General features: G+C 29.7%; 1 protein-coding gene across 1 annotated transcript in view; it reads left to right on the forward strand.

Moving 5' to 3' along the window:
* Positions 1-26,634, forward strand: part of LOC143248530 (uncharacterized) — a 49,555-nt gene extending 22,921 nt beyond the window's left edge. The window contains exons 6-10 of the mRNA XM_076496953.1: positions 4,619-4,736; positions 6,870-6,998; positions 7,556-7,662; positions 22,970-23,210; positions 24,001-26,634. Coding sequence (XP_076353068.1) covers positions 4,619-4,736; positions 6,870-6,998; positions 7,556-7,662; positions 22,970-23,210; positions 24,001-24,089 — 684 coding nt within the window. The 3' untranslated portion in view covers positions 24,090-26,634. The remainder of the gene's footprint in view (positions 1-4,618; positions 4,737-6,869; positions 6,999-7,555; positions 7,663-22,969; positions 23,211-24,000) is intronic.
* Positions 26,635-26,660: the final 26 nt, after the last annotated feature.

Below are 26,660 nucleotides of genomic sequence, written 5' to 3' on the forward strand. Positions count from 1 at the left end.
TGTTTTGCTACTTTAATATAAAGATTAGAGGTTATAATACTTTATAACTCTACTGTAATAATATAACATATACAGGCCTAGCCTAGCGTATAGCTCTTTACTACTTTACTGTAATAATATAACGTTTACATGCCCAGCATATAATGCTTCATTACTTTACTAGCTTTGTCGGACCTTCAGTGATCACTGCTCACCAAACTTCTACTATATAGTTAAGATAATTTTGTACCTGTAAGCAGGTATTATGTAACAGATATACAGTTTTGTTGCTAAGCAACAGAGACGAACTGGACGTTACCAAAGGAAAACTGGCTTTTATATGCATTAAAACGCAAAGTCCTTTCAAACAGGTTGCTTGACATTTAAAAGATGTATATTATCCACCATAAAAGTACCCTGACTTATACCCAGGGGATATTTGTCTCTGTTATTATTCTAAAATAACCACAAGAGTTTAGAAATATTTGCGCGTGCTGAGACAAGTATTGGTCATTTGAGGCATCATGGGATATGTCTGTCAGTATCCCTTACAGTTTTGAGGGATTAGTGTCCATTACGTAGATTCAAGTATTGGAGAAGAAGAGGTCATTGAATAACTCTCAATTATTTAATTTCTTCCTTAGACTTGCATCTGCGTCTTTAAGAACGCGGGAAACTTAGACGTGTATGAAAGTTCCCAGGATGCAATTCACTCTATTGTGTACAACTATATTTCGCAACAATAAGGACGTATTTGGTCCTTTCACAGCCCACAAATTTCTTTTATGTGTCCAGTTCAGTGGTGCTAAGTTCCTTGTCACGTGGCAGAGTTATTATAAGTACAAAATATTGGATGTATAGAAACCACCCTCTTTCGTAATACTGTTTTGAAACTACAAGGACTTGGCTACACTTAGAGAAAAAATTAGTTATTTTGAAACCTCTGGTTGTTGTTGTGTGTTTCTTTATTTGAAATTAACAGCTAATTTGTTGGAAAGTGAATGTTCAGTTGTCGCAGGAGTGCAACTATTATTTGTTATAAGGTAACAAATTCACATCTTCGAGTAAAACTATTTGTTAGATTGAAACTATTATTTACTGGAAGCTAACAATTCTCTTCTTGGAGTATGACGGTTGGTTTGTTAGAGTGTAGCAGTTGGAGAACAAAATGTGTGTTTTGGAACAATAACTGTTTGTTTGTTGTTTGTGAAAGTTTTCTAGAAAACAATGTTTTGCTTGTTAACTTGCTTCTTTAGAACTTTCACGATAAAAATACATAATGGTTATCTGCATATCTCCATTCTTAAGTTTGAACTGGTAGAATATAAACAAAATAATTAGTCAACAGTGCCGACCGCCAACTCTTGGGCTACAACTTGTCTGACTGAACAGTAGAATTTGACTATCACTATTACATCACATTTTCGGACCCTAAATGTGAAGAGCAAATTTTGGCCGTGAACATTGTTCAACGGTAGAACTTGGATGCTACGATTGGTTTATATAGATAGTAGAGAGGCTTAAGTCCTTCTCGATGACGAGAAACCCACTTGAAATAAAAAATGTATCTCGGATTGGCTGCATTCAACCAAACATTTATGGACTCGTACAACGCAACATCAATCAACTTTATAGTTAGAACGACAAGAAAAAAAGAAGGCCCACCACAACAAGAAACTAGATAAACTAAGGCGACAACAACAAAAAAGATGCCAACGCGACAAACCACCAACAAACCTCATAATTAACAGATCCGATCGAAAATTAAGCAATGAAGAAATACATCTACTCAACAAAGGACCCAACTTCGCAGTAACACGTAGAAATATTCCATCCATCGAAATGAAAGCCTGTCTGGAAGACCTAGCTAGAAGGCTAGTGATCCACTCTACACAAAATGAAAACACCAACAAAACAACGAAAAACAGGAAGAAGACAACTTCGACAAAAATTCCACCGGCAACTAACAACCTAACTTTCCAGGTAGAACTGAAAACATCTATTTCTCTGAAACACATCAAAACTGTATCTTAAACAACTTTTTAAAGAATTTTCACACAAAACTGTCAACATAATTTCACAGAAAAGAAGTCTATAAAACAACCTCACACAAAAAGATATTAATTCTATAAACAACTTAAAACAAGACAACAACGTCAAAATTCTAAAATCAGATAAAGGCAATGCTATAGTTATAATGAACACAAATTAATACATTCAAAAAATGAACACCATGTTGTAAGATACAAACAAATTTAAACTAATAAACACAAAAAAACAGATGAAACCAATTAAACAAAATACTACTACAAATTAAAAACAACACAATCTCAGAAAACATTTATTCTTACTAACGAAATACCGACTCACACACACCACAACTATACAGCACCCTCAAACCTCACAAACCCGATTGTCCACTACGACCTATTATGTCGACCTACGAATCATTTAACTGAACCTCGGTAAATATAGAACATGGGCATTTTCTAAATATGTAAAATCAGCCGGCTCCCTTTAAAAGACTCTTTTAACTTTAAATATATTCTTAATCAACTAAATCATAAAGCCTTAATGGTCAGTTTAGATGTAATTTCCTCTTAACAGAAGTCCTAACAACTGATGCCTGCAAGATAGCTTTAGAACTTTATATCCAAGACCCCAACTCATGGATACACACCCCAGCAACCAATTAGCAACCTTATAGCATTCACTACCACCAAAACTAGCTTTATATTCCAATAACCAAAACTACCTAAAAGTAAATGGTCTAAGTATGGGGAATCCCGTGTTACCAGTTCTAGCCAACATTTTTATGATATAGATTGAATCTCAAGCGACCAGTTCAGCCTTACACCCACCACTATTCTGGTACAGGTATGTTGATGATATAATTGTTGGATTCATATCTACAGAACACATACTTAGTTTTTTCAATCACGTTAACTCGATACACCCCAACATTAAGTTCACCTGTGAACAGGAAAAACTAACCAAATAGCATTTCTTAACCTCAAAATCACTAGAACTGATACACAGTTCAAAACAGAAATACACAGAAAATTCACCCACACTGGATTATACTGGGGCTCAGCACATGAAACAAAACAAAAACTAAACATATTAAGAAACCAAATAAACACAAACACAAAACTATGTTCACCAGATAAAATTAATGATGAAATTAACAAAATAAAACAACACTTTATCAACATCAACAAATTTCATTAAAAAAAAACCGTGGGAAAAATTATACACACACACACCTTGACAAACAATAAACAAACAATAATAAATCCCAAGATACAACAAACTACCAAACCTTACTCTGCTGTATACCATATGTTCCAGACATCAGCGAAAAAAAATAACCAACATTTGAAAAAAACTCAACAAAACACAACATTCCAGTTAACACCAAATTTATTCAAAAACTAAAGTCCATACTATTTAAAAACTACGCTGACAAACATAATACTAACATTATTTATAAAATACAATACAACAACTGCCACGACTTCTATTTTGGAGAAACAAGCAGAAAAATGGAAACTAGATTTAAAGAACAAAAAAAAAGATCTTCACACATTTTTAAACACTGCAAATCAAATAAATTCAACTTAACCATAGAAAACACCCAGATATTAAGTAGGGAAAAAAATATAAACAAACGCAAAATCAAAGAAGCCCTACTTATATAACAACTGAAACCAACATTAAACCAATATAAAAGAACACCTATATACCTATACTAATTAATAATCTAACATCTGACTGCAACGCCACCTACTGTCCCGTACCCGTTTATATTCTCGTCCCTAAGATATGTGTCAGGAAGCAGTCAGTTGCAAACTATCTTTGTTAACCTGAAGATGATCTAAGAAGGTAGAAACGTTATTCTCTGCTTATCAATAAAAGTGCTAATACCCATACCAGCCGTTCTGAAAGGCTTAAGTAATAATTGGCCATGAATTCCACACATACGGACACACTGAACTGAAAATAGAGCATTTGGTTATCAGTTCCGTGATATACCCGTTAGTAGCCTGAACTCTTGGGCTACTCTTTTACCAACGAATAGTGGGATTGATCGTAAAATTGCAATGCTCCCACTGCTGAAAGGGCAAGCATGTTTGGTGTGACAGTAATTCGAACTCGCGACCCTCAGATATAAGTCGAGGGCCCTAACCACCTGGCCAAGCTATTTGTCATCAGTTCTCTCATGTAATCATTGATAGACTAAAGTTTCAAAACAGTTCTCAATTTAAATGTTTTACTCTCAGCTCTAAAAATGTGATTTTTCATCAGCTCCTTCATATACCTGAAAATCTTCCCTTGCTTTGTGTATTGACTTATATGTTAATTGTTTGGACGTTGTATGTTTTATTACTGTCTGAAAAGTTGTGAACTGTTCATATAGTCTTGTTGTTTTTGTATATGCTTAAAAATCATATAACACAAGTTTGTCTTCTTATTTTCGTTTGTGCTGAAAAATTATGGAACACAAGTTTCTGTATATGCTGAAACATCGTGCAACACAATTGTGTCCTACTGTGTTTTTATGTACTGAAATATCATAATTCAACTTTGTCCTGTTGTCTTTGCGATGTAAGATAAATGGCGTATATGTATTCCTTAGGTTGCTGACTCTGGTGCTCGAACCCCAGCTAAACTTCCTCATTTCTATAATAGTTCAATGTTGTATCCAGCACCCCCAGGGCCGAAAGCAAGACAAGTTACTCTCGTGAAGATTGCAGGTAATTTGTTTTTCCTTTTAAAAGTACCTAAGTTAATCCTCACATCTTAACTAGTGTTCTATCTGCTTTTAAGAAGTCGTGAAATATTGAAATTAAAAAGATATATACTACATAGTCTCCGTAGATTTTGGGGCGACATCTATCGGCAACCAACATCTTTAATTGCTCCAAGGGATTAGAGTTCATTTCACAAAGAGCACAGTCGACTTTTAATCGCCAAATCTTTGTTCTAAACTTGGGACGAAATATATCAGTGCAAATTCGAAAACGTTTAAACAGGCTTAAATTAACTTAAGTAAGAAAATTTCTAGAAAATGATCGTCTTTTGTAAGCTAAAATATAAAAGGAATTAAAATCTTACATTTGAGGCGGCATCTGTTGGAAACATTTCAAATACTACATTAAGAATTACTTTGTGCGTCATAATATTATATACTATGGTTTAATGAACCTTTCTATTAAACACCAAATAACCGAGTTCACTAACTCCAGTTCATTTAATATTTATATTGTTTATTTATCTCTTGTGATGGGCCCGGCATGGCCAAACGTGTTAAGGTGTGCGACTCGTAATCTGAGGGTCGCGGGTTCGCATCCTCGTCGCGCCAAACATGCTCGCCCTTTCAGCCGTGGGGGCGTTATAATGTGACGTTCAATTCCGCTATTCGTTGGTAAAATAGTAGCCCAAGAGTTGGCGGTGGGTAGTGATGACTAGCTGCTTTCCCTCTAGTCTTACACTGCTAAATTAGGGACGGCTAGTGCAGATTGCCCTCGTGTAGCTTTGTGCGAAATTCAAAACAAACAAACAAACAAGCTCTTGTTGCTGGGCATAGTTTCAAAATGGCATGTACAACTGACATCGAATTTTATTATCAAAATTAAATATGTTGAACAGAGGCCTAGTTTTTATTTGAAAAAACAATGATGTTCATGAACTATGGAACTTCATGAGAACATAAAGTTTACAACAAAAAGCGCTAACTAGAAAGAAAATATATTTTCTTATAGTTTTATTTAAAGAGAAATATTTTAAAACTTGGTGATTGTTCAACCTGCTGTTCAAGTTTGATATTTTCGTCGTATATACGGTTTTAACTGTATTTGACTTTTTTATCGAAATATAATAGTTTAGTCCCCGCCTTCGTATTAAGAACTCAGTTTACCAGTTTTAAATAACTACCCAATGTCTCGGTGGTAAGAATGAAGGTTTATAACGCTAAAATTTGGGATTCTATTCCTGAAGTGACTAAAATTGCGCTTAAACAAATGCATAAGTTGAAGCGTCACTTTCAATTCTAACACTTTTGTTTAATGAACATTTATTATCTTAAGATTATGTAAAAGAGATATATTAAGAGATCTGGATATTCTATGAAATCGTCTTTATTCAATATTAGTTTGAAAACCATAGCGATTGAAGCGTGAGTGTTCTTATAAACTGTAACATGACCCCGAGGTCTTAAATATTTTTATAACTTATGACCGTTAGGGGTCTGGTCTTTACTGTAACGTAATTGAAATGTTTATATTTAGTTGTGCTTATAAGGTTTGTTTGTTTATAGTAAAACACAAACTTACACAATGGGCTACCTATGCTCTGTCCACCACAGGTATCGACACTCGGTTTCTAGCGTTCTAAGAACGCAAACACACTGCTGTGCCACTGGGGAGGATGCTTTTAAGATCGACAACTAAGTTAAATAGATTCTGGTTTTCGTTAAATTCCCTTTTTAAATAAGTTCTTCTTTTCATAGATCAGTAACTGATGAGATCTTTTAAAATAAATTCCCTGTGTGAACATTAACTTAAAAGTAATTTTCGCACAGTGAGCAATTTTTAGTACGATAACAATTAAATGTGTAGTTAAATATTAAATAATAAGATTCGAAAAAAAAATGAAGTTACAAGTATTTTCACTACTTTAGATTTCTTCAAGTCTTAGTGAAGAGCGCCTAAAAATAGTCCCCTCCCAGTAACACAGCGGTATGTCTGCGGACTCACACCGCTAAGAACCGGTTTCGATACCCTTGGTGGGCAGAGAACAGATAACCCATTGTGTAGTTTTATACTTAATTCTAAACAAACAAGCTAAAAATAGTTAATTATCGAAGACTTACAACATTTCTTCTCCAGATTTAAATTCGTCCGCGTCAAGCCTGCCTGTTCAAACCAGCATTGTTACGGGAAACAGTCGTATTCCAAGTACAAATCTGATACTGAGAGAAAATCGAGTTCAAACCGTAACTTCTCCAGGACTTGTTGGTAAGTGTGATTTATTTCATACGACAATCAGTGTAAAGTGAAGAAACATCTACAAGAACCGATTGTGAAGAAAAAAAGTTTTAATGTTAGATATTAAAAAAAAAGGTTATATTGCATTTTAGGTACGTAAAGCAGTTTTTTTAGGCTTAATGTTATTGGCCTAATTAATTCTTTCACGGCCATGTTTATAAATAAACAACACTTCGTGCTGTAAACGTAGTTTTAGATAACACAATAAAATAAAAGATGTGTTTTAACATTTCATTACTTGTATATTACTACAAATTAGTAAACTTCGAAGATACCCTCGGTGGACTCCACAGATAGCCCGATGTGGCTTTGTTATAAGAAAACACACAGACTTAACACGCCGAGTGTTCTCTAATTCGAGCCTCCTAACGGTCTCAATTTTCCTTTCGTTAAAAAGAAAATAAAGTTTAATAATATCGTCTACTGTTCTTTGATTTATAAGAATTTGCTTACAGCTTCTGGTAAAGATAAATAATTTGAAAGATGTAACTTTGTTATTGTAGATTAAATATTCTATTTCTTTCTAGGATCCATGTTGTCGAGTGGCCAAGAATTACCAGTGGTTAACCGTCCTGTGATCACCGGCCTTGGGAGAACTGACCACAGTTTCCCCCATTTCCATCCACAGTCTCAGGTATGTTATTTGTTTATTTTTGAATTTCGCGCAAAGCTACACAAGGACTATCTGTGCTAGCCGACCCTATTTTAGCAGTATAAATCTAGAGGGAAGGCAGTTAGTCATTATCATCCACCGCCAACTCTTGGGCTACTCTTTTACCAACGAGTAGTTGGATTAACTGTCACTTTATAACACCTCCACAGATGAAAGACGAACATGTTTGGTGTAACCACAGAACCTCAGATTGCGAGTCGAGCGCCCGAACCACGTGGTCATGCGATGCTCCTCAGGTATATTACGAACTGAATGATGGCTCTTAATAAATAGATGTATACAAGTCTTAAACTACCCTAATTTACACGAAACATATTGCTTTCCTTTCCATAAAATAACCTTAAACATGCCAATGTTTAATTTCCAACATGCTAATATTTACTTTCCACCACGTTAACGTTGGCTTTATTATATTAGTGTTGAACTTATGACATATAAATGTTGGCATTTCGCCATGTTATTCAGTCATAATCATAACTTTTCATCATAATTATTCCTAACTGGAGTACCCGTCCCGTGACTAATGATTAATGGAAGGTTATTTTAAGGCATAAATAGTTGCTTCCCATATATGAAATTATAAAAAAAAAAAAACAACCAACAAACCTGTGAAGAAGTTAACAGACATACAACAGACACTACTGTTCTATTTATATAGAGAAAAGTTACGCCATATTAGCGTTCACTTTTCACCATGGTTATCGTTGACCATACGCCACTTAAGGTTTACCTATTCCATCATTTTAAAGTTAACATTACATTATGTTAGTGTGTATTGATTTGTGACTGTAATAACGTTTACACTATATTAGTGTGTATTCATTTGTGACTGTAATAACATTTACATTATATTAGTTTGTGTTCATTTGTGACTGTAATAACATTTACACTATATTAGTGTGTTTTGATTTGTGACTGTAATAACATTTACACTATATTAGTGTGTATTGATTTGTGACTGTAATAACATTTACATTATATTAGTTTGTGTTCATTTGTGACTGTAATAACATTTACATTATATTAGTGTGTATTGATTTGTGACTGTAATAACATTTACACTATATTAGTGTGTTTTGATTTGTGACTGTAATAACATTTACACTATATTAGTGTGTATTGATTTGTGACTGTAATAACATTTACATTATATTAGTTTGTGTTCATTTGTGACTGTAATAACATTTACATTATATTAGTGTGTTTTGATTTGTGACTGTAATAACATTTACACTATATTAGTGTGTATTGATTTGTGACTGTAATAACATTTACATTATATTAGTGTGTATTGATTTGTGACTGTAATAACATTACATTATATTAGTGTGTATTGACTTGTGACTGTAATAACATTACATTATATTAGTGTGTATTGATTTGTGACTGTAATAACATTTACATTATATTAGTGTGTGTTGATTTGTGACTGTAATAACATTACATTATATTAGTGTGTATTGATTTGTGACTGTAATAACATTTACACTATATTAGTGTGTATTGACTTGTGACTGTAATAACATTACATTATATTAGTGTGTATTGATTTGTGACTGTAATAACATTTACATTATATTAGTGTGTTTTGATTTGTGACTGTAATAACATTTACACTATATTAGTGTGTATTGATTTGTGACTGTAATAACATTTACATTATATTAGTTTGTGTTCATTTGTGACTGTAATAACATTTACATTATATTAGTGTGTTTTGATTTGTGACTGTAATAACATTTACACTATATTACTGTGTTTTGATTTGTGACTGTAATAACATTTACACTATATTAGTGTGTATTGATTTGTGACTGTAATAACATTTACATTATATTAGTTTGTGTTCATTTGTGACTGTAATAACATTTACATTATATTAGTGTGTTTTGATTTGTGACTGTAATAACATTTACACTATATTAGTGTGTATTGATTTGTGACTGTAATAACATTTACGTTATATTAGTGTGTATTGATTTGTGACTGTAATAACATTACATTATATTAGTGTGTATTGACTTGTGACTGTAATAACATTACATTATATTAGTGTGTATTGATTTGTGACTGTAATAACATTTACATTATATTAGTGTGTGTTGATTTGTGACTGTAATAACATTTACATTATATTAGTGTGTATTGATTTGTGACTGTAATAACATTTACACTATATTAGTGTGTATTGATTTGTGACTGTAATAACATTTACATTATATTAGTGTGTATTGATTTGTGACTGTAATAACATTTACATTATATTAGTGTGTATTGATTTGTGACTGTAATAACATTTACATTATATTAGTGTGTATTGATTTGTGACTGTAATAACATTTACACTATATTAGTGTGTATTGATTTGTGACTGTAATAACATTTACACTATATTACTGTGTATTGATTTGTGACTGTAATAACATTTACACTATATTAGTGTGTATTGATTTGTGACTGCAATAACATTTACATTATATTAGAGTGTATTGATTTGTGACTGTAATAAAATTTACACTATATTAGTGTGTATTGATTTGTGACTGTAATAACATTTACACTATATTACTGTGTATTGATTTGTGACTGTAATAACATTAACATTATATTAGTGTGTATTGATTTGTGACTGTAATAACATTACATTATATTAGTGTGTATTGATTTGTGACTGTAATAACATTTACACTATATTAGTGTGTATTGATTTGTGACTGTAATAACATTTACACTATATTACTGTATATTGATTTGTGACTGTAATAACATTTACACGATATTAGTGTGTATTGATTTGTGACTGTAATAACATTTACATTATATTAGAGTGTATTGATTTGTGACTGTAATAACATTTACACTATATTAGTGTGTATTGATTTGTGACTGTAATAACATTTACACTATATTAGTGTGTATTGATTTGTGACTGTAATAACATTTACACTATATTAGTGTGTATTGATTTGTGACTGCAATAACATTTACATTATATTAGAGTGTATTGATTTGTGACTGTAATAAAATTTACACTATATTAGTGTGTATTGATTTGTGACTGTAATAACATTTACACTATATTACTGTGTATTGATTTGTGACTGTAATAACATTTACATTATATTAGTGTGTATTGATTTGTGACTGTAATAACATTTACATTATATTAGTGTGTATTGACTTGTGACTGTAATAACATTTACTCTATATTAGTGTGTGTTCATTTGTGACTTTAATAACATTTACATTATATTAGTGTGTATTGACTTGTGACTGTAATAACATTTACACTATATTAGTGTGTGTTCATTTGTGACTGTAATAACATTTACATTATATTAGAGTGTATTGATTTGTGACTGCAATAACATTTACATTATATTAATGTGTATTGATTTCTGACTGTAATAACATTTACATTATATTAGTGTGTATTGATTTGTTACTGTAATAACATTTACATTATATTAGTGTGTATTGATTTGTGACTGTAATAACATTTACATTATATTAGTGTGTATTGATTTGTGACTGTAATAACATTTACATTATATTAGTGTGTGTTCATTTGTGACTGTAATAACATTTACATTATATTAGTGTGTATTGATTTGTGACTGTAATAACATTTACATTATATTAGTGTGTATTGATTTGTGACTCTAATCACATTCACATTATATTAGTGTGTATTGACTTGTGACTGTAATAACATTTACATTATATTAGTGTGTATTGATTTGTGACTGTAATAACATTTACATTATATTAGTGTGTGTTCATTTGTGACTGTAATAACATTTACATTATATTAGTGTGTATTGATTTGTGACTGTAATAACATTTACATTATATTAGTGTGTATTGATTTGTGACTGTAATAACATTTACATTATATTAGTGTGTATTGATTTGTGACTGTAATAACATTACATTATATTAGTGTGTATTGATTTGTGACTGTAATAACATTTACATTATATTAGTGTGTATTGATTTGTGACTGTAATAACATTACATTATATTAGTGTGTATTGATTTGTGACTGTAATAACATTTACATTATATTAGTGTGTATTGATTTGTGACTGTAATAACATTTACACTATATTAGTGTGTATTGATTTGTGACTGTAATAACATTTACACTATATTAGTGTGTATTGATTTGTGACTGTAATAACATTTACATTATATTAGAGTGTATTGATTTGTGACTGTAATAAAATTTACACTATATTAGTGTGTATTGATTTGTGACTGTAATAACATTTACATTATATTAGTGTGTATTGATTTGTGACTGTAATAACATTTACATTATATTAGTGTGTATTGATTTGTGACTGTAATAACATTACATTATATTAGTGTGTATTGATTTGTGACTGTAATAACATTTACACTATATTAGTGTGTATTGATTTGTGACTGTAATAACATTTACACTATATTACTGTGTATTGATTTGTGACTGTAATAACATTTACATTATATTAGTGTGTATTGATTTGTGACTGTAATAACATTTACATTATATTAGAGTGTATTGATTTGTGACTGTAATAAAATTTACACTATATTAGTGTGTATTGATTTGTGACTGTAATAACATTTACATTATATTAGTGTGTATTGATTTGTGACTGTAATAACATTTACACTATATTAGTGTGTTTTGATTTGTGACTGCAATAACATTTACATTATATTAGAGTGTATTGATTTGTGACTGTAATAAAATTTACACTATATTAGTGTGTATTGATTTGTGACTGTAATAACATTTACACTATATTACTGTGTATTGATTTGTGACTGTAATAACATTAACATTATATTAGTGTGTATTGATTTGTGACTGTAATAACATTTACATTATATTAGTGTGTATTGATTTGTGACTGTAATAACATTTACTTTATATTAGTGTGTGTTCATTTGTGACTTTAATAACATTTACATTATATTAGTGTGTATTGACTTGTGACTGTAATAACATTTACACTATATTAGTGTGTGTTCATTTGTGACTGTAATAACATTTACATTATATTAATGTGTATTGATTTCTGACTGTAATAACATTTACATTATATTAGTATGTGTTCATTTGTGACTGTAATAACATTTACATTATATTAGTGTGTATTGATTTGTGACTGTAATAACATTTACACTATATTAGTGTGTATTGATTTGTGACTGTAATAACATTTACATTATATTAGTGTGTGTTCATTTGTGACTGTAATAACATTTACATTATATTAGTGTGTATTGATTTGTGACTGTAATAACATTTACATTATATTAGTGTGTATTGATTTGTGACTCTAATCACATTCACATTATATTAGTGTGTATTGACTTGTGACTGTAATAACATTTACATTATATTAGAGTGTATTGATTTCTGACTGTAATAACATTTACATTATATTAGTGTGTATTGATTTGTGACTGTAATAACATTTACATTATATTAGTGTGTATTGATTTGTGACTGTAATAACATTTACACTATATTAGTGTGTATTGATTTGTGACTGTAATAACATTTACATTTTATTAGTGTGTGTTCATTTGTGACTGTAATAACATTTACATTATATTAGTGTGTGTTCATTTGTGACTGTAATAACATTTACATTATATTAGTGTGTATTGATTTGTGACTGTAATAACATTTACATTATATTAGTATGTGTTCATTTGTGACTGTAATAACATTTACATTATATTAGTATGTCTTCATTTGTGACTGTAATAACATTAACATTATATTAGTGTGTATTGATTTGTGACTGTAATAACATTTACATTATATTAGTATGTGTTCATTTGTGACTGTAATAACATTTACATTATATTAGTATGTCTTCATTTGTGACTGTAATAACATTTACATTATATTAGTGTGTATTGATTTGTGACTGTAATAACATTTACATTATATTAGTGTGTTTTGATTTTTGACTTTAATAACATTAACATTATATTAGTGTTTATTGATTTGTGACTATAATAACATTTATACTATATTAGTGTGTGTTCATTTGTGACTGTAATAACATTTAGATTATATTAGTGTGTGTTCATTTGTGACTGTAATAACATTTACATTATATTAGTGTGTGTTCATTTGTGACTGTAATAACATTTACATTATATTAGTGTGTATTGATTTCTGACTATCATAACATTTACATTATATTAGTATGTATTGATTTGTGACTGTAATAACATTTACATTATATTAGTGTGTATTGATTTGTGACTGTAATAACATTTACATTATATTAGTGTGTTTTGATTTTGACTGTAATAACATTAACATTATATTAGTGTGTATTGATTTGTGACTGTAATAACATTTATACTATATTAGTGTGTGTTCATTTGTGACTGTAATAACATTTACATTATATTAGTGTGTATTGATTTGTGACTGTAATAACATTTACATTATATTAGTGTGTATTGATTTGTGACTGTAATAACATTTACATTATATTAGAGTGTATTGATTTCTGACTGTAATAACATTTACATTATATTAGTGTGTATTGATTTGTGACTGTAATAACATTTACATTATATTAGTGTGTATTGATTTGTGACTGTAATAACATTTACATTATATTAGTGTGTATTGATTTGTGACTGTAATAACATTTACATTATATTAGTGTGTGTTCATTTGTGACTGTAATAACATTTACATTATATTAGTGTGTGTTCATTTGTGACTGTAATAACATTTACATTATATTAGAGTGTATTGATTTGTGACTGTAATAACATTTACATTATATTAGTGTGTATTGATTTGTGACTGTAATAACATTCACATTATATTAGTGTGTGTTTATTTGTGACTGTAATAACATTTACATTATATTAGTGTGTATTGATTTGTGACTGTAATAACATTTACATTATATTAGTGTGTATTGATTTGTGACTTTAATAACATTTACATTATATTAGTATTTATTGATTTGTGACTGTAATAACATTCACATTATATTAGTGTATTGGGTTGTGACTGTAATAACATTTACATTATATTAGTGTGTGTTCATTTGTGACTGTAATAACATTTACATTATATTAGTGTGTGTTCATTTGTGACTGTAATAACATTTACATTATATTAGTGTGTATTGATTTGTGACTGTAATAACATTTACATTATATTAGTGTGTATTGATTTGTGACTGTAATAACATTCACATTATATTAGTGTGTATTGATTTGTGACTGTAATAACATTTACATTATATTAGTGTGTATTGATTTGTGACTGTAATAACATTTACATTTTATTAGTGTGTGTTCATTTGTGACTGTAATAACATTTACATTATATTAGTGTGTGTTCATTTGTGACTGTAATAACATTTACATTATATTAGAGTGTATTGATTTCTGACTGTAATAACATTTACATTATATTAGTGTGTATTGATTTGTGACTGTAATAACATTCACATTATATTAGTGTGTGTTTATTTGTGACTGTAATAACATTTACATTATATTAGTGTGTATTCATTTGTGACTGTAATAACATTTACATTATATTAGTGTGTATTGATTTGTGACTGTAATAACATTTACATTATATTAGTATTTATTGATTTGTGACTGTAATAACATTCACATTATATTAGTGTGTATTGGGTTGTGACTGTAATAACACTTACATTATATTAGTGTGTGTTCATTTGTGACTGTAATAACATTTACATTATATTAGTGTGTGTTCATTTGTGACTGTAATAACATTTACATTATATTAGTGTGTATTGATTTGTGACTGTAATAACATTTACATTATATTAGTGTGTATTGACTTGTGACTGTAATAACATTTACACTATATTAGTGTGTGTTCATTTGTGACTGTTATAACATTTACATTATATTAGAGTGTATTGATTTGTGACTGCAATAACATTTACATTATATTAGTGTGTTTTGATTTGTGACTGTAATAACATTTACATTATATTAGTATGTGTTCATTTGTGACTGTAATAACATTTACATTATATTAGTGTGTATTGATTTGTGACTGTAATAACATTTACATTATATTAGTATGTGTTATTTGTGACTGTAATAACATTTACATTATATTAGTATGTGTTCATTTGTGACTGTAATAATATTTACATTATATTAGTGTGTATTGATTTGTGACTGTAATAACATTTACATTATATTAGTGTGTATTGATTTGTGACTGTAATAACATTTACATTATATTAGTGTGTTTTGATTTGTGACTGTAATAACATTTACATTATATTAGTGTGTATTGATTTGTGACTGTAATAACATTTACACTATATTAGTGTGTGTTCATTTGTGACTGTAATAACAATTACATTATATTAGTGTGTTTTGATTTGTGACTGTAATAACATTTACATTATATTAGTGTGTATTGATTTGTGACTTTAATAACATTTACATTATATTAGTGTGTATTGATTTGTGACTTTAATAACATTTACATTATATTAGTGTGTATTGATTTGTGACTTTAATAATATTTACATTATATTAGTGTGTATTGATTTGTGACTGTAATAACATTCACATTATATTAGCGTGTATTGATTTGTGACTGTAATAACATTTACACTATATTAGTGTGTATTGATTTGTGACTGTAATATCATTTACATTTTATTAGTGTGTGTTCATTTGTGACTGTAATAACATTTACATTATATTAGTGTGTGTTCATTTGTGACTGTAATAACATTTACATTATATTAGTGTGTGTTCATTTGTGACTGTAATAACATTTACATTATATTAGAGTGTATTGATTTGTGACTGTAATAACATTTACACTATATTAGTGTGTATTGATTTGTGACTGTAATAACATTTACATTATATTAGTGTGTATTGATTTGTGACTGTAATAACATTTACATTATATTAGTGTGTTTTGATTTTTGACTTTAATAACATTAACATTATATTAGTGTTTATTGATTTGTGACTATAATAACATTTATACTATATTAGTGTGTGTTCATTTGTGACTGTAATAACATTTAGATTATATTAGTGTGTGTTCATTTGTGACTGTAATAACATTTACATTATATTAGTGTGTGTTCATTTGTGACTGTAATAACATTTACATTATATTAGTGTGTATTGATTTCTGACTGTCATAACATTTACATTATATTAGTATGTATTGATTTGTGAGTGTAATAATATTTACATTATATTAGTGTGTATTGATTTGTGACTGTAATAACATTTACATTATATTAGTGTGTTTTGATTTTTGACTTTAATAACATTAACATTATATTAGTGTTTATTGATTTGTGACTATAATAACATTTATACTATATTAGTGTGTGTTCATTTGTGACTGTAATAACATTTACATTATATTAGTGTGTATTGATTTGTGACTGTAATAACATTTACATTATATTAGTGTGTATTGATTTGTGACTGTAATAACATTTACATTATATTAGAGTGTATTGATTTCTGACTGTAATAACATTTACATTATATTAGTGTGTATTGATTTGTGACTGTAATAACATTCACATTATATTAGCGTGTATTGATTTGTGACTGTAATAACATTTACACTATATTAGTCTGTATTGATTTGTGACTGTAATAACATTTACATTTTATTAGTGTGTGTTCATTTGTGACTGTAATAACATTTACATTATATTAGTGTGTGTTCATTTGTGACTGTATTAACATTTACATTATATTAGAGTGTATTGATTTCTGACTGTAATAACATTTACATTATATTAGTGTGTATTGATTTGTGACTGTAATAACATTCACATTATATTAGTGTGTGTTTATTTGTGACTGTAATAACATTTAGATTATATTAGTGTGTATTGATTTGTGACTGTAATAACATTTACATTATATTAGTGTGTATTGATTTGTGACTTTAATAACATTTACATTATATTAGTATTTATTGATTTGTGAGTGTAATAACATTCACATTATATTAGTGTGTATTGGGTTGTGACTGTAATAACACTTACATTATATTAGTGTGTGTTCATTTGTGACTGTAATAACATTTACATTATATTAGTGTGTGTTCATTTGTGACTGTAATAACATTTACATTATATTAGAGTGTATTGATTTCTGACTGTAATAACATTTACATTATATTAGTGTGTATTGATTTGTGACTGTAATAACATTCACATTATATTAGCGTGTATTGATTTGTGACTGTAATAACATTTACACTATATTAGTGTGTATTGATTTGTGACTGTAATAACATTTACATTTTATTAGTGTGTGTTCATTTGTGACTGTAATAACATTTACATTATATTAGTGTGTGTTCATTTGTGACTGTAATAACATTTACATTATATTAGAGTGTATTGATTTCTGACTGTAATAACATTTACATTATATTAGTGTGTATTGATTTGTGACTGTAATAACATTCACATTATATTAGTGTGTGTTTATTTGTGACTGTAATAACATTTAGATTATATTAGTGTGTATTGATTTGTGACTGTAATAACATTTACTTTATATTAGTGTGTATTGATTTGTGACTTTAATAACATTTACATTATATTAGTATTTATTGATTTGTGACTGTAATAACATTCACATTATATTAGTGTGTATTGGGTTGTGACTGTAATAACACATTATATTAGTGTGTGTTCATTTGTGACTGTAATAACATTTACATTATATTAGTGTGTGTTCATTTGTGACTGTAATAACATTTACATTATATTAGTGTGTATTGATTTGTGACTGTAATAACATTTACATTATATTAGTGTGTATTGACTTGTGACTGTAATAACATTTACGCTATATTAGTGTGTGTTCATTTGTGACTGTTATAACATTTACATTATATTAGAGTGTATTGATTTGTGACTGCAATAACATTTACATTATATTAGTGTGTTTTGATTTGTGACTGTAATAACATTTACATTATATTAGTATGTGTTCATTTGTGACTGTAATAACATTTACATTATATTAGTGTGTATTGATTTGTCACTGTAATAACATTTACATTATATTAGTATGTGTTATTTGTGACTGTAATAACATTTACATTATATTAGTATGTGTTCATTTGTGACTGTAATAATATTTACATTATATTAGTGTGTATTGATTTGTGACTGTAATAACATTTACATTATATTAGTGTGTATTGATTTGTGACTGTAATAACATTTACATTATATTAGTGTGTTTTGATTTGTGACTTTAATAACATTTACATTATATTAGTGTGTATTGATTTGTGACTGTAATAACATTTATACTATATTAGTGTGTGTTCATTTGTGACTGTAATAACAATTACATTATATTAGTGTGTTTTGATTTGTGACTGTAATAACATTTACATTATATTAGTGTGTATTGATTTGTGACTTTAATAACATTTACATTATATTAGTGTGTATTGATTTGTGACTTTAATAACATTTACATTATATTAGTGTGTATTGATTTGTGACTTTAATAATATTTACATTATATTAGTTTGTATTGATTTGTGACTGTAATAACATTCACATTATATTAGCGTGTATTGATTTGTGACTGTAATAACATTTACACTATATTAGTGTGTATTGATTTGTGACTGTAATATCATTTACATTTTATTAGTGTGTGTTCATTTGTGACTGTAATAACATTTACATTATATTAGTGTGTGTTCATTTGTGACTGTAATAACATTTACATTATATTAGTGTGTGTTCATTTGTGACTGTAATAACATTTACATTATATTAGAGTGTATTGATTTCTGACTGTAATAACATTTACATTATATTAGTGTGTATTGATTTGTGACTGTAATAACATTCACATTATATTAGTGTGTGTTTATTTGTGACTGTAATAACATTTAGATTATATTAGTGTGTATTGATTTGTGACTGTAATAACATTTACATTATATTAGTGTGTATTGATTTGTGACTTTAATAACATTTACATTATATTAGTATTTATTGATTTGTGACTGGAATAACATTCACATTATATTAGTGTGTATTGGGTTGTGACTGTAATAACACTTACATTATATTAGTGTGTGTTCATTTGTGACTGTAATAACATTTACATTATATTAGTGTGTGTTCATTTGTGACTGTAATAACATTTACATTATATTAGTGTGTATTGATTTGTGACTGTAATAACATTTACATTATATTAGTGTGTATTGACTTGTGACTGTAATAACATTTACACTATATTAGTGTGTGTTCATTTGTGACTGTAATAACATTTACATTATATTAGAGTGTATTGATTTGTGACTGCAATAACATTTACATTATATTAGTGTGTTTTGATTTGTGACTGTAATAACATTTACATTATATTAGTATGTGTTCATTTGTGACTGTAATAACATTTACATTATATTAGTGTGTATTGATTTGTGACTGTAATAACATTTACATTATATTAGTATGTGTTATTTGTGACTGTAATAACATTTACATTATATTAGTGTGTATTGATTTGTGACTGTAATAACATTTACATTATATTAGTGTGTTTTGATTTGTGACTTTAATAACATTTACATTATATTAGTGTGTATTGATTTGTGACTGTAATGACATTTATACTATATTAGTGTGTGTTCATTTGTGACTGTAATAACAATTACATTATATTAGTGTGTTTTGATTTGTGACTGTAATAACATTTACATTATATTAGTGTGTATTGATTTGTGACTTTAATAACAATTACATTATATTAGTGTGTATTGATTTGTGACTTTAATAATATTTACATTATATTAGTGTGTATTGATTTGTGACTTTGATAACATTTACATTATATTAGTGTGTATTGATTTGTGACTCTAATAACATTTACCCTACAACGTTTTCCCATATTATTGTTGACTTTCTTCTGTAACAATATTTGTCATACTGCTTTTCCTATGTTTTTGTTGACATTCCTGTATAACAATATTTGTCATACTGCTCTTCCTATATTATTGTTTACTTTACTGCATAACAATATTTGTCATACTGCTTTTCCCATGTTATTGTTGACTTTCCTGTATAACAATATTTGTCATACTGCTTTTCCCATGTTATTGTTGACTTTCCTGTATAACAAAATTTGTGATACTGCTCCTCTCATGTTATTGTTGACTTTCCTATATAACAATATTTGTCATACTGCTCTTCCCATATTATTGTTTACTTTCCTGCATAACAATATTTGTTATATTGCTCTTCCCATCTTATTGTTGACGTTCCTGTATAACACTATTTGTCATACTGCTTTTCCCATGTTATTGTTGACTTTCCTATATAACAATATTTGTCATACTGCTCTTCCCATATTATTTTTTACTTTCCTGCATAACAATATTTGTCATATTGCTCTTCCCATCTTATTGTTTACTTTCCTGTATAACAATATTTGTCATACTGCTCTTCCCATATTATTGTTGACTTTTCTGTATAACAAAATTTGTGATACTGCTCCTCCCATGTTATTGTTGACTTTCCTATATAACAATATTTGTGATACTGCTCCTCCCATGTTATTGTTGACTTTCCTCTATAACAATGTTTGTCATACTGCTCTTCCCATATTATTGTTGACTTTCCTGTATAACAATATATGTGATACTGCTTTTTTCATCTTATTGTTAACTTTCCTGTATAACAATATTTTTCATACTGCTCTTCCCATCTTATTGTTTACTTTCCTGCATAACAATATTTGTCATATTGCTCTTCCCATCTTACTGTTTACTTTCCTGTATAACAATATTTGTCATACTGTACTTCCCATCTTATTGTTTACTTTCCTGCATAACAATATTTGTCATATTGCTCTTCCCATCTTATTGTTTACTTTCCTGTATAACAATATTTGTCACACTGCTCCTCTTATGTTATTGTTGACTTTCCTATATAACAATATTTGTCATACTGCTCTTCCCATATCATTGTTGACTTTCCTCTATAACAATATTTGTCATATTGCTCTTCCCATCTTATTGTTTACTTTCCTGTATAACAATATTTGTCACACTGCTCTTCCCATATTATTGTTGACTTTCCTCTATAACAATATTTGTCATATTGCTCTTCCCATCTTATTGTTTACTTTCCTGTATAACAATATTTGTCACACTGCTCTTCCCATATTATTGTTGACTTTCCTCTATAACAATGTTTGTCATACTGCTTTTCCCATGTTATTGTTGACTTTCCTCTATAACACTATTTTATACTGCTCTTACCATATTATTGTTGACTTTCCTGTATAACAATATTTGTGATACTGCTTTTTTCATCTTATTGTTGACTTTCCTGTATAACAATATTTGTCATACTGCTTTTCCCATGTTATTGTTGACTTTCCTGTATAACAAAATTTGTCATACTGATCCCCCCATGTTATTGTTGACTTTCCGGTATAACACTATTTGTTATACTGGTCCCCCCATGTTATCGTTGACTTTCCGGTATAACAATATTTGTCATACTGCTTTTCCCATATTATTGTTTACTTAACTGTATAACAATATTTGTCATGCTGCTTTTCCCATATTATTGTTTACTTAACTGTATAACAATATTTGTCATACTGCTTTTCCAATTTTATTGTTGACTTTCCTGTATAACAATATTTGTCACACTGCTCCTCCCATGTTATTGTTGACTTTCTTTGTAGCTGTCTTTATAATCCTACCTTTGGCCGTAATAGAATGTTTCCTGTCTTATTTGGCTTTCACATGCCAGTATGTTCAGTGAGAAACATGTTAACCTAAAAAATTAATTCAAGTTTGTTTGTTTGTTTTGGGAATTTCGCACAAAGCTACTCGAGGGCTATCTGTGCTAGCCGTCCCTAATTTAGCAGTGTAAGACTAGAGGGAAGGCAGCTAGTCATCACCACCCACCGCCAACTGTTGGGCTACTCTTTTACCAACGAATAGTGGGATTGATCGTCACATTATACACCCCCACGGCTGGGAGGGCGAGCATGTTTAGCGCGACGCGGGCGCGAACCCGCGACCCTCAGATTACGAGTCGCACGCCTTACGCGCTTGGCCATGCCAGGCCTAAATTAATTCAAACTATCATAACCACGGGTCATAAGGTTGTAATTATACAAACTTATTATGTTCTAAGTCTAGCATGTGAAGATTTTATTTCTCTGTCCACAGATATTTCCTTATCCAAATATCAATTCATCAAATGGAACAAGCGGGGTTATTAGTCCCTCGGGTATCGCCATGTTTACATCGTCAGTGACTGCCTCTCGTAGCTCTCCACGAACCACCCCCATTTCTCGGTGGAATCCTCCTTTCATCACCCTTGACGATAACATGGACTATACCGTGATGGGGGGGTTGGTGACAGGTCAAACATCAGAAGAAGAGGCTCCTCAACTGATTGGAACAGAAGGTTAGTATGTTCAGCTTGTGACAGTAGATAACTACTGTTGTTATACTAAAACAACCATAGTTTGTGACAGTAAATAACCACTGTTGTTATACGAAAACAACCGTAGTTTGTGACAGCAAATAACCACTGTTGTTATACTAAAACAACCGTAGTTTGTGACAGCAAATAACCACTATTGTTATACTAAAACAACCATAGTTTGTGACAGTAAATAACCACTGTTGTTATACTAAAACAACCGTAGTTTGTGACAGCAAATAACCACTGTTGTTATACTAAAACAACCGTAGTTTGTGACAGTAAATAACCACTGTTGTTATACTAAAACAACCGTAGTTTGTGACAGCAAATAACCACTGTTGTTATACTAAAACAACCGTAGTTTGTGACAGCAAATAACCACTGTTGTTATACTAAAACAACCGTAGTTTGTGACAGCAAATAACCACTGTTGTTATACTAAAACAACCCTAATTTATTACATTAAATAACCACTGTTTTCCACCAAAATACCCCTAGTTTTTTGTCCAGTAAATAACCACTATTTTCATGTCAAGCCACTCCAGTTTTCACTGTATGTAACCACTATTGTCTTTTAAAAATAACCATGGTTTGTCTCTGTATATAAGTATTATTCTCACACCAAAGTACCTTTAGTTTGTTGCACTAAATAACCACTACTGTTACTCCAAAACATCTCTGCTGTATAAGTTGTATGTTTACAACCAAATATGTCAGGTCGTTTATGTTACGAATTTTAGTTGAATCATGTTTTTCTCTTCTTTTCAAGAACGCTTCTTTTCTGCGGTCCATTGTGACGGACCCATCGATACGTCCATCAATCACGCTAACACCCCCACAAAGTCCCAACCCTCGTAAAGTAAATATTAGATTAAAAACTTAAAAGTTAGATTTAAAAATTAACGGTGAATTTCCTCTCCGCGACTCAAAAGACTATTCCAAGGAGCGGACAGAAAACGAAAACCTGCTCTTGAAGAGGCGACGAATGTTTCTTAATGAAAATATGTAGTGGACAATTCATAACCGCTCTGAGCCACACGTCGTGGAAAGAACCACATCTGGATTCTCTGGATATCTGAATCTGACCGACTGTTCCACTAAATAAGCTATTTTATGCAGCAACAGATTATAGTGGCACTAACACTTATATTTATAGTGCTCTTTGTTGTGGGTTATATACTTTTATATTGTACGTAGATATTTTTAAAGAATAGCTGTTAGGAATTTCGTAGATGTCGCTGCGAAGTCGTCAAACTGTTCAGAGATGTCACCACTCACATGCTGTGATCACACGCAAAGGAAATGGATGTCACATGGATATACACTTACACACACACATGTGTGTGTGAAACAGAGATATATGTACATTAAAATGTCCTAATTAGTTAAGTTCGAAACATTGTGTTGATTCAATTAACGCTGTGATTATACAACCATTAGTTCACTGTTCATAGTACTTTTGTAGGTGGACGTTAAGTGTGAGAATTCTATTGAGTTATTCGTTCCGTGACAGCCGCCTTGTGTTACAGAACGTAACTGCTCGTGAGGTTACAAATTTTGGTAAGTCTTGTTTAATAAGTCAGTAAGCAGAGCGAAGAGATTTCTTGTGAAATATTTAGTAGAACTAGCCTCAAGCTAGTGTCATGTCTTTATTTTTATTCGTAGGTTGTTGTTGTTTTTATACAGAACTACCTGGTATAAATTAGCTTTATTGATAATATATTAAACTTTGGCCGAAACATGTTTAGAAAAATAATTTTTTTCTCTCAAACATGTAAAGAACTTCCCAATATTTGACAAGGACCTCGAACAGATCGAGGCTTCAAGTTATAACGTATGTAACACAGGAGAAGCCGAATTTCAAGTTAATGTTACGAGTGTAATACGGTATAAACCGAGGTTTCAAATTAATGATATTACTATGACACATTTGATACCAAGGTTTCAAGTTAGAATCATGAGTGTAACGCAATATAAACTGAGGTTTTAAGTGAGTATTTTGGGTATAATACGATAGAAACCAATGTTTCAAGTTAGAATCATGAGTGTAACGCAATATAAACTGAGGTTCTAAGTGAGTATTTTGGGTATCATACGATAGAAACCAAGGTTTCAAGTTAGCATCTTTAACATAACACTGAAGAAAACAAAGTTTCAAATTAGTATTAATGTAAAATACAGTCGGAACGTAGAATCCAATTTAGCATCATATGTAGTAGAAATTATGCTGTTCCAAATATTGAACAAAAATATAGCAGCACTGAAGCATTTATCATAGATTATCGTATGTTGTAGATGTGGACCGAGTTTCTTATGGACTTTATTTTCATAAAGCTCGAAACGACGTAGCGAAAAAGAAATCAAGTAAAATCCACATAAAACTATATCCATCTGTCTGGTACACGACTTAAACCTACTTTATATTTCAGAAATTACACAAAAAAAAATATGTTTACTGTTACTGTACCCTGATTTGTAAATAGTTCATTTTAAGAACAGAAATTTAAACAGAGACACATCCCATCGATTGGATTTCTCCAGGTTAACCCCACGGGTCTCAAACCTAGATTACTCTCAAATGTGGATATTTGCGGGTATTCCAACTGAACGAGAATGTGGGTTTAACTCCCACTTGTGCTCAAATTTTTCTCCAAAGGTTTGATAGGTGTAGAGCTAACGATTCGGTTTGTTTCCTTCTCAGTTCTTAGCTGTTTTAATGGCCTAGGTAGAAACACAAGAAGATGTAATACAGCTTGTATCTCGAAAGTATTTATTAGAGAAGTAATTAATAGTTTCTTGAAAATGTCCATTGTTTTACAAAACGTAACGGTTTTGCTGAATGCTATACATATATACATGTAACACATATCTTATTGTCGAATAACATTATATATATATATATATCACTAGTACTTTGTACTGTGATTTCAGGTTCGTACAACGAAAGTTTTCATTTGTTATAATATAGTACTGACACAATAACCTTAAGTTACACAGATAAATATACTAAACGGTTATGTTTTTTGTTATATTTTAAAGTCACACACACATAAAAAACTTACTGAATAGTTAAGACTTGAGCTAAATTTTTATTTCGCTTTTAAGGAAAGTCTTTATACATATATTTTTACTTTATATACTTTGTATACCAACCATCTGCAAGATGTTCTAGTTTATTTTGTTCGTAATAGTTCGTATTGGTGATGGAAAATTAGAAAATTGTGTGTGTGTGTGTGTATATATATATATAATATAATATTATCTTTTGTTTTATTGTATCATAATTTTATTTCTCTGTGAGCATATTTTGTGATTTTTATTAACAAAGATAGGAATAATAATTTTAAAGTGGTTATGAACCACAGATGGAGCTGTGATATTGTTTGACGTTAAGTTCAGACAGGAGTCGTTTTATATACATGCTGTAAG

The sequence above is a fragment of the Tachypleus tridentatus genome, chromosome 4 (genome assembly GCF_004210375.1).
Source record: "Tachypleus tridentatus isolate NWPU-2018 chromosome 4, ASM421037v1, whole genome shotgun sequence".
Taxonomy (NCBI): domain Eukaryota; kingdom Metazoa; phylum Arthropoda; class Merostomata; order Xiphosura; family Limulidae; genus Tachypleus; species Tachypleus tridentatus.